Source organism: Parasteatoda tepidariorum, chromosome 1 (assembly GCF_982258835.1).
Source record: "Parasteatoda tepidariorum strain Cologne lab strain chromosome 1, Ptep-v5.0, whole genome shotgun sequence".
In the NCBI taxonomy this organism is placed as follows: Eukaryota; Metazoa; Arthropoda; class Arachnida; order Araneae; family Theridiidae; genus Parasteatoda; species Parasteatoda tepidariorum.
This window is the reverse complement of record NC_141755.1, coordinates 24,739,879-24,750,859: the sequence shown is the minus strand read 5'-3', so window position 1 is coordinate 24,750,859 and position 10,981 is coordinate 24,739,879. Positions and strand designations below refer to the sequence as shown.

The 10,981-nt window shown below is 26.1% G+C and overlaps 1 protein-coding gene across 1 annotated transcript; it reads left to right on the top strand.

The window, feature by feature from the left end:
* Positions 1-508: 508 nt before the first annotated feature.
* Positions 509-9,011, top strand: LOC122269282 (UPAR/Ly6 domain-containing protein bou). Its single transcript, XM_087160359.1, has 3 exons — positions 509-709; positions 4,082-4,231; positions 8,577-9,011. The coding sequence occupies exons 1-3, from the start codon at positions 634-636 to the stop codon at positions 8,786-8,788; spliced, it is 438 nt and encodes a 145-aa protein (XP_087016485.1). The 5' UTR covers positions 509-633; the 3' UTR covers positions 8,789-9,011.
* The last annotated feature ends 1,970 nt before the right edge of the window (positions 9,012-10,981 follow it).

The following is a 10,981-nucleotide window of genomic DNA, read 5'->3' as shown; positions in this document are numbered from 1 at the left end:
ATAAGAATCAAGTTATTTATTTAATGAGGATATTTATTTAAAGCATAAAAAATTCATTTAACTTTTCAGTACAGTACAGCATCTATAATGACATTTAAATGTGTAAGGGAATTCGTCTATATACGACACTTCTTCGCAAGAATATCTTCCATTATCGTAGGCTTTAAGTTAAAGCCTTTTCTTGGATATTAATATTACTTAATAAACATTCTTTTCTCCATTGTAAGGAGCTTTGTAAAACGTACATTCCTTTTAAGCTACTTTATCTTCATGACAGTTATAAATCACCAAATAAATGCCTTTTATATCACAAGAGTTTCAATGAAAATGATATAAATGTCTACTGAATAACATCAGCATAATGTTTGATTCATCAAAACATAGAGAAATACTTAGTTTTCGCGAAGTTTTATATTTACATTCGTTTCAGTTGGCCAAGATAATCCTCTGATCTATTTTCTTTTCATCCCGCCTGCTCACTGAGGCTCACTGCAACCGTGGCTGTATTCGAAAGCTTAGTTTATTTACATTCAGATAACCGCGCCCGTCAATGTTGCTGTTATGTATCAATAGAAATTCCCAATGAACTAATTTATTATTAATTACCTAGAAATAATTATTTCTTTTAGAAGCATGAAACTAGGAATCATGAATTTCTTTCTCGTTATTTTTGTGAAGCTTTTTATCATTGTTTTAATTTCGAATAAAGGTAAGAAATGTGTTTTTCTCTAAGTTGTTTACTTTCCTAAATTAGCATTGGTTAATTTATTGTTTCTGTGTACTGTGTTTTATTTTTAGTGAATATGGCTACGAGTTATACCTTTCGAGTTGTCCCATTCTGTGATGTTTTTTTTAGTTTCTCGCGAGACACTGCCCGGAAGTTTCCAAGACTTGGCGATTATTCTGTCACAGATCACAATACGGAAATCTCCCCAAAATTATTAGCTATTAGAGATAATTATAATCATGATATTAAAATAATTTAGTAGTAATTCAATTTATATGAAAATGAAAGCAAGTTTTATCCGAAGTAAAATGAGTTACGTCTCAGAAAATTGTTTTATGTTTGTTCTTCAAAATCATTATTCCACTGTATCACGCATGGATAAGGCGTTATAAATTGTGTGAAAATGGGAAAATCTTGATTATTAATAATTGTCCGTATTAACACATAATATTAACACATTTTAATTTTTATGCAAAATGCCTTCTTTTAGTTAATGTTGAGTTTAATCAGTATTAAACTCCATGAAAGCTAGCTGCTCATATTTCTAATCAAAAATAAATGACCTACTTATATTCATGACAATTGTGTAATAAAAAATGTTTGAGTGAAGGAAATTTTAAGTAGTTGCTCACATCTGTGATTGCTCAGGGGATAGAGCATTCAGCTTCCAATGAGGTGAAACACGAACGAATCCAAGGAATGACTGGTCAATACGAAATCCACATCCAGCTTGCACCGACAATTGTGCTTACATAAAATATCCATAGTGGTAGACAGATCACAGGTTAGAGTCCTCTTGCTGCCTGGCTGACCGTGCGAGATTTTCGTGGTATTCCTCTCCATGTAACACAAATGTGGGTTATTTACATCAAAGAATCCTCTACGAAGACAAATTACTCCTAATGCTTGATCCAAGAGTTCCCTCGCCTTCTGGATTGTTTTCAAAATTAGAAGGCTATAGATTTAAACATTAGTAGTCGTAAACCCATAAAAATATTGGGTTGTCTGTTCAATAACGATTATAAAAACATAGTTGCTCACAAAGAGTGTCTTAAAGAATGTTTTGGATCTAAACATATTTTGGAATTCAGAAGTAATTTCAAAGCTAACTTTAGAACTTACAAGCAAAGCCAGACAAGTTATACCTCTGCTGCCTAATTTAGTTGACCATGAAAGAGCTGTATGTCTTGCTACAACCAATTTCTTATGAGAGAAAGACGAAGTTAGTAGGAATATAATAATTTATAATATGACTTTTTCCTTTCATTTTAATTATCAGTGTGATGTTCAATATAGATATATCAGGTGAAAGTTATAAGGTTAGGAAATCTCTGTTGTAATAATTATTGAAATGATTGTAATTAAGACAAGGAAGAAAACAAAAGATGTATTTTTTTTAAAAAATTGAGTTATTTCAGTTTTAATTGTATTCTAATTTATATGTAATCAGTCTATACATAATTTAAAGAATTTGCTTTATCCTTCCAGCATGGTTTTTAAAATATTTCTCCACAATTTATAGGGCCCAATGTATATGAATTTAATGATCTTTATATATTATTATATAATCTTTCTATATGAATAATAAATTAGGCGTAGTAATTAAAAAAAATGTTTAACTGTATTAATAAAAATCAATTAATATTAGATAATATGTAGTAATTAGTTTTTAGATTATTTTTAAAAATTTTTCGAAACTAAAATTAAAACCTACTTTTATTTCAATCCTAATTTTTTCTTGGGGAGTAATATAATTATTGAATTAATTTTTAATGAATGCCTTAAAAGTGCCACCCAATTATTTTTACTTTTTGAAATTCTTATCTTGTAAATGTTATACATGAACACATAATTTTAATTTTAATGCAAAAAGAATTTATATATATATATTTTAAAAAGGTTTGCATTTTAAAAGTGATTTTTCTCAATATAATTTTTAACATTACGGTTGATCTATGTTATATAAAACAAGTTATTAAATAACTGGTTTTAAATAATATATGTGTTTTGCTTTTAACCATGTCACTATTTGGGTAAATCCAGCAAAAATTTTACTGTTGAGGTTATCTTTTTCATAAAATGATAGGATGATTATCTTAAAGCCAGCGGAGCTAAAATTTAATTGTAATAAATATCTTTAAGTTTAACTTGGTTGTCAAACTAGTTTTGATGTTTTTCACCCCACTTTTCTCACTAATGATTCAGCAGATTTTTATAAGGTTTTGTTCCTTGAAATATTAGATTGGGGTCCCCTGTGTGTCTACCTTTTTGATTTCATTCATGTTTTTCATTCTTATATTCTTCAATAAAACATTCTTCCAACTTCTCTAAATTTGGATGAGAGAAAATGATATGTTAAATGTCTTTTTTTTCTTCTAAATAGTTCTGCATTATTTTTTTATTATTATTTTATTCTGGTAATCAGGGTTGGAGTTTTTGCCGGCAAAAAGGGTTTTTTGCCAGGACAGTGGCAAAAACCTGGTAAAAACCGGCAAAAACTGGTAAAAACCGGCGAAAACCAAATTATCTAAATTGCTGATTAAATATATTACAAAATACTTGAAACAAATTTAAATCAATCATAAGGAATAATAATTTTGATACATTACATGAAAAAATTATTTTTAACATATTAATAATTAATATAAGGGTAATAATTTTTAAAAGATTGAAAGTTTTTGACCTCTTTTCATTTTAGAATCCTTAAGTAAATGCTTTTTTACAAATAAATAAATATTATTTGTATAATATTATTATTATTTATTATAAAAAATTATTATTTGTACAATAATTAACTACACATGTTGATACATATTTTATGCTTTAAATTATAGTTATATTAATTTAAAATAAGTTCATTTCACTGGAAAAAAGAGAATAATCACAAATTTTCCAATCAATAATGTTTTAAACTACTAAAATGATATATTATTACATTATGATTTAATTATGGAATAATAATTTTGTTAATTTTTGTAATTATTTATATTTATAGTATATATTTAAATTTTAGGAATAATTTTGCATCAAAAATGTGTTTTTGTCCTCTCGTCTTGGAAAGTATAGGTTTTTGCCAATTTGCTTGGCAAAAACCTGTTTTTGCCAGGACGGTTTTTACCGGTATTTACCATGGTTTTTTCCACCTGCGGCAAAATCTTGCCAACCCTGCTGGTAATCATGATTTATGTTGAGAAGATTGTTAGACTGCCATTGTATTCATATAGTTAAAGAAAAAATAAAACTCGATCATGCCTTTTTTATTTATTTTTTAATGATTTAAGTTGATAGTTATTTCCAGACTTATTGTTCTTTTTCCACTCTCATCATTGGTATTAATCCCTTTTTTAATTGCAGCATCAGCTTTATTTTGTTACCAGTGTAATTCAAATGAAGAAACATATTGTGCTGAAGTGTTTAATCGAGATGGTTTGACTCTTGAACCTACCGAGTGTGATGAAATATATGAGGCGAAATACTGCATTAAAGCAACAGGAATGTATGAAGGTAAATATTTACTTCATAGTTCATTTCTCTGCAGACATGATTGTGCTTCGGGGAAAAATCCGGTTTTCCGGATTTTTCGCTAACTGCTATCCGGAAGTTTGTGGAAATCCAAGGTCTTGAAGTTTTAAGAAATCATTGATCATATTTATGTCTAATAAAAATTCTTTTAGATTTTATTTAGAAATATTAAAACTAGAATTTATAACATTGGCATCTCTTTTATTTGTAAATATTTTTTTATTTTAAATAATAAATGTGATTAGACATAAAAGTAAACTTATACATAATTATTCATTTAAATTATGCTGCATATAATTTATTTAGAATTTCATGTTTTTAAAATATCAATGATTTCAATTTATGAAGACATTAATTTTTTTGAAATGCGTCATTAATAATTTTACTTGAAAATTTCAGAATTTTTGAGCTGGGCTCACAATAACCCTTGATAACATAAAAACATAGTGTGTACTTTCTGCTGCGTATGAATGAAAAACAAAAATTATTAATAGTGTCAATAAAGGTGCAGGAAAATATAATAGTCGTCTTGAATTTCATACATTATTATTAGCAGAGAAATTACTTGAAATATATTGATAACATTTATGTGGAAAAAATGTACGGCACACCCTGAGTAACCTTTGATCAAATGATCAAATCTTCACATTCTAGGCCTCAATCTTAATGGTTGCCTTGAATATGCTAATTTATTAGTGAGGATAATATTTTAAGTTACGAAATCAGATACAAAACGCTCGGTGGCTGACTGGTAGTGCTTCACGCTCCCGAACCACAGATCCTGGGTTCGATCCTCGTTCCGGGCAAGGTTGACTCAGCCTTTCAACCTTTCAGTGGGTCGATAAATGAGTACCAAGCATGCTTGGGAACTAAACACTGGGGGTTCCGCGTTCGGCTAACCACCTGACCGGAACATTTGCCTCTACACCACAGAGCCCAAGGTCAAGAAAACTGAGATGGGCACAGTAGGCCTTGGCCCTCTATGGGCTGTCGTGCCACTGAGTTTAGTTTTATCAGACACAAAAACATACTTTTTCTAAATAAACTTATTTTTTTTGTTGACAAATTCAGATTTCTGATCCTCAAAATATAGGGGGTAGCCGTAATCTTGGTAATATGATCTCAATAATTTGTTAGGAGAGTGGTTTAAAGTTTGAACCCCTTAATGTAAAGTTTATTTTTTGCGTATTTCATTGTATCTCAAGAACTTTATAAATGAATTGAAAATTTTTTGCATGCAACTGTAAAATTCATTTATCCAAAGTAATTTCATGCAAAATAGAACTATTAGTAAATGTTTATTATTTTTTATTATTTTATTTAATAATAGTCAAAAAACTTTTGAATTGTAGGTATACAATTGTTTACATAATTGAATTTAACAAATTATAAAACTATTTTATCTACAGATTCAATTTTGTTTCTCATTTTACTTTTATTTTGAATTTATGAAAATGCTATTTTCTTTTGATGGTTTTGTTTTGTATTCACATTAATTTTATTTTGTATAGAAAAATATTTATGCTGATTAATGTTTAAATTAGTCATAATTAATTATTTTGAATTAAAAATAAATCGTCTTTTGGGATTTGAACACTCTTGAATTATGAACAATAGAGTCTGGATTGAACTAGAATTTTTGGTTTCTTTAAAACAGACATTCAAATGATGTAAGTGTACTAATGTAAGAATATAATTTTAAATGTAAATTCTAAATAAAATGTAAGAATATAATTCTAAAAATCTATCATGTAATAATACTTCATCTCATAATTTATCATTTTTAATGAAAATATCTTAGAACTTTCCCTTTTATTTAATAAGTACATAACTGAAAATATTTTTAAGCGAAAAGACCAAATTGTTGGTCACGCAAAAATGTATACAGCTGTACATTACACAAATATAATCAGAACTCCACTCAACACTAAAATAAAAAACTATGTAATATACTTTATACTATATGCTTTTAAATTTTTAAGTATTCTATTAATTTTTTTAAAGGAAAGCTTGTGAACCAAAACAATTTTTTTAGCTTTTTAACGGTATATTTATTTGGAGAAAATAAATATTATAAACATTTTTTTGCTCTTTGTGCAAAAATAGCACTAACCAAAACTGGGTTTTAGGTTGACTGTTATTGGGTTAATTATTATAATTTTTTAAATGTATATTTTGTTATTCCTTTAAGTATTATTTTTTAAAATATGAATGTTGGTTAAATTTTTTTGATTTGTTATTTAACTTACATTAAGCTGAATTTTCATTAAAAAAAGTGAAATATACAAATAAATAAAAACATTTCATTTTTTTGTTGTTGTAACAATTAAGAAAGCTATCACTGTTATATTGAATCAATTATTATACAGATATCATTGGTAGAAAAGTTGTAGAACATATATTGAATAAATAAACTAAGTCATTAATAATTTTTGCAAAATTTTTTATGCAGAAGGAGAAATATTACAATTGATTTTATTAAAATTATTAATTGTTCACAAATTGTTTAATTTGTCTTTACAGAATTTCAGCTATGTTTTTTAATATAAACAATTTAAATCATGTTTATAGCATGGCCTTTTTAGATTAGCAGTTCATTTTGATTGATTTGTCATTTTCCAAATTAAATAGATAAAAAAAAAAGATGTGAAAAAGTGACAATAAATTTTTTAGACCTTTTTTTAGGGAATTTTTTTTAATATTCTTGATGTTATTATTATATTTCAGAATAATTTAAACATAAATTTTATGATACCTTTTTTGATATGCATCATATTTGTTTAAAAAATATAGTTGATGTGTGTATTATTAACTTCATGTTATACTTATGAGAAATTTTAATAATGCTTTGTTAAGAATAAGCTTAATTAAAAAATAGTAATATGAATGAATTGTTTGACATATTACTAAATAGATAGCTCATGTTATTATAGATGGAAATAAAGTTTTTAAAAAGAACCAATTACATCATACTCCTATAACAAATATTATTTTTAAAATTGAAGAATAAATCCTTAAAAAATAAAAAGTATTAACGTTTACAATTTGTCAAATACAATTTAAAACCATAAAATAACTAAAAAAGCAAGTTTAAGAAAATTACTTGAACTAAAATTCAAATAAGCTAATTCTGAATAATAATGAGGCTTTTTCCTTTTATAAACTATAATAAGCAAGAGGAGTTGATTTGTACAAAGAGTAGAGCTGACTTACAATACCTTCTGAAAACTCAAATTAGAAAAAAAAAAGCTCATTCACAGAAAAATATTATAATAATTACATACATTTTTAGAAATTAATTTACTTTTAGTAGGTATATTATCAAATCATTGCATATTCTTGTTTTTAAATACTTTTCATATTTCTGTAAAAGATAGTGTATGCTAAAATAAATTTTTTTGCATGATTAAGAAATGTTTTCAAAAACATTATAATTTTCCATAAATTTTTTTTATCCAAAAAACTAAAACCCTGGGAAAAAAACTGAAAATAAACTCCAAAAAACTAAAACCCTGGGAAACTTAGTTTTGGTAATTACAATTTAAGTTGGGTATATCTAAATTTTTTAATAATTTTCAAAAGAACATCAAAACTAAATGATAAAAAAAAGAATGATAATGTGTTATAAATTGGGAGGATACATTAATTAAAAACATAGCACTCTGGACTAAATCTCACCATTTAACTATGATGGCTTGTGTACAAGTTCTAAGTATTTTCATTATAAATTTTTAAAGTGCAATTAAAAATTAATGCTTCTAACAATCCTTGATACTCTAGGATTAAAAAAAAAATTAAATAATGGAATATTTTTTCAATGTCTCACAATGCCCTACTCAGGGCTCAAAAGTAACATCATTGGTTTGGAACCACTAAAAAATAATTATTAATGGTCTACTGGACTAGAAATCAATGTAAAGGAATTGTTTTATGACTTTCAGTTTCATGTTTAAGTCTGTTTCATTGTTACAAAATAGCATATTAACTTTACTCATTCTTTGAACTTAACAAATTTTATAAACTTAGCAAATACTTTGTATGGTAATTTTTAAATTAAGCTCACTTTATTGATTTTTTTCAATTAGAAAACTAATAGAGACATGTAAAAAGAATAGTGAAAATGTACACTGACTAGCTTTATTAAGTCCCTGATCTATGGGCCAGTGACTAAATTATCTTAATTTCTACTTTTCTTTCAACCCTTTTTACTTCTCCAGTTCATTATTTATATTTTAGAAACAAGTTTAAAACTGAGTTGTTTAATATGTTAAAGTATACTTTTGTTAAAAATCTTTTAAGGTATCCAATTATTTTTAATTTTTTCCAGGTACTATTGGAACAAGACGATTTTGTTCTTCTCGGCATCACGGAAATTATTGTGAATATGTGAGACGTCCAGGAGATGAGAGGGAATACCGATCCTGTGTTTATACTTGTTTTAATGATGGCTGCAATAGTGGATATTCATTTTCATTATCAAAATGTGTCTTATTAAGCTCAATAATTATAATTTTACTATGGAATTTAATAAGATGGTGATCTGAACATTTTATTCTTGATTGGGTGGGGAAAAACTCTCATTTTTTTATTGTAAAATTCATCTTGAAATGTTTCTGTTTGTTTAATATACAGTTCCTTAATGATTACCTTTAATACATATTTTTAGAATTATCATCAAAAAGGAAGTTAAACAGGTTGGCCTCAGAACTAGGAAATCAGAAATTTTTACAAATTTGGAAAAATCCTTAAAAAAAATTTAATTTTCAAGAAATTTAATTAAAAAAGTCAAAGAAAAATAAATTAATTTAAGTTTTAGGTATCTCAAAGTCATATATTTTATTAAATAATATTGGTATATAATAATAATTTCTAAAAAATGTTTTTTTATTTATCCTTTTTTTTAAAAAGCTAATGAGTATGAGCATTTTGTGATATATTTTATTCATAATGAGGTGTTACAGAAAATTAATAATAACATTTTTGCAACGAGTCGCAAAAATCAGAGAAATTTGATAAAATCAGCCTGGATTGTCCAAAAAAAGAGGAAAGTCTTTTGGTAGAGCAAATTAACGTTTAGGCAACAATATAACAGAGAGGTTTATGAAGTCTGAGTTTCATTGTCTGATGAAACTTAAAAGATTCTCTAATAATCAATTCTACTAATCAAACAGGTTTTACTTTCAGCAGTAAGAATTAGTTAGATTTTTGCTTTTTCCTTTCCTAAAATATAAGTTTGTGATCCTTAATTTATTTTTTAACTTCATTTTTGACGAGGATTTTCAAACTATATACTAAGAGTGATCCTTACAGAACACCTTTATGATTTTGTGAGTATTAGACCTTATAATTATAATCTCATTCCAATTTTGTTAATAATTGTAATCTCATTCCAATTTTGTTAATAATTGTAATCTCATTGCAATTTTGTTAATAATTATAATCTCATTCCAATTTTGTTTAGAATGCTCAAGCTGTTTCTACATATGTACAACTATTCAATATTTATTTATATTTTATGAGTTATCAATAATTTTTTGTACATGTTTTATTGATGACTGCTTAGTTTATAGTCATCTTATTTCTATATTAATGTATAAGGGGACCGAAAGTTTTAAGTCATTGATAAGAATAATTTGTTTAGTTCATTTTTGTAAAAAGTTTTTTTTTGCAACTGAGAGAGTTGTTTTGTATTTATATAGTTCATATGGTATGATGAGGCTGTTTAGATAAAAATGCTATAATTCCTAAGCTTTTTTTTTTTTTAATTACCCACACATAATTTTCTTTAATCACTGCCTCTCTTGCCTAAGTTTTTACTGGTGTTACTATGTGATGTATTATTCTTTCTTAATGGTTCTTCTAATATTATATTCTTTCTGCAATCAAATCAAATCCTCTATTTGTGAGAAAACACCTCTTTTCTCAAATCAATTAAGAACAATTATTCTATTTTTGTAATATTTTTTATGTAGTGTGATTCTAATAATAATTATTGTATATTTATCAATATTTTGTTCCTTACATTGTGAAAAAAAAATTGTAAATTTTATAGGATTTTGAAGTTTTATTATTAAATTTGTATTGCTTAGACTTTAGAAACTGACTTACATTAGCAAGTGATGCCATTTAATGTTAGTTGAAGCTGAGAAAGAGTGCATTTAATTTAAACTAAACCAGATTTATTTAGCTATGGTTTTTTAAAAAAAATATTACTAAAAGTAAAAATTGTTTTTTAAAAACAGTTGTTCCCTTTACATTTGTTTCATAAAACTTTACTATTGTTAGTTGTTAAAACATACATTGCAATATTTAATATTCTTGAATTTTTGAACTTCTCCAAGGTGGCAACAGAAAAGTTAGGAACTTTTATCAATGTGGGAAAATCAGGCACATTTCAGGAGATTTAATTAAAATTCCCATAACCCGAGGGGAAATTAATTAATTTCGGTTCGACATACTTATTTTTCCCAGAAAAATCGATCTTGTTATAATTTTTTTAAAATTTCTTATTTTAAACTTTAATAGCAAGTATAAATGTTTTGTAATATGTATGTATAAAACTATACATAACTGTAAAATAAATAATAAAATTTATGCCACAGAGATTACTAGCCAGGGAAATTTGATGAAATCAGTCTGGAAAAATCAGGGTATTTCTTTCCTGAGTGTTTGTGATCATTCTATTCTCCGATTTAATTTGCCCTAAACAATAGTGAATATTCTGACAATATT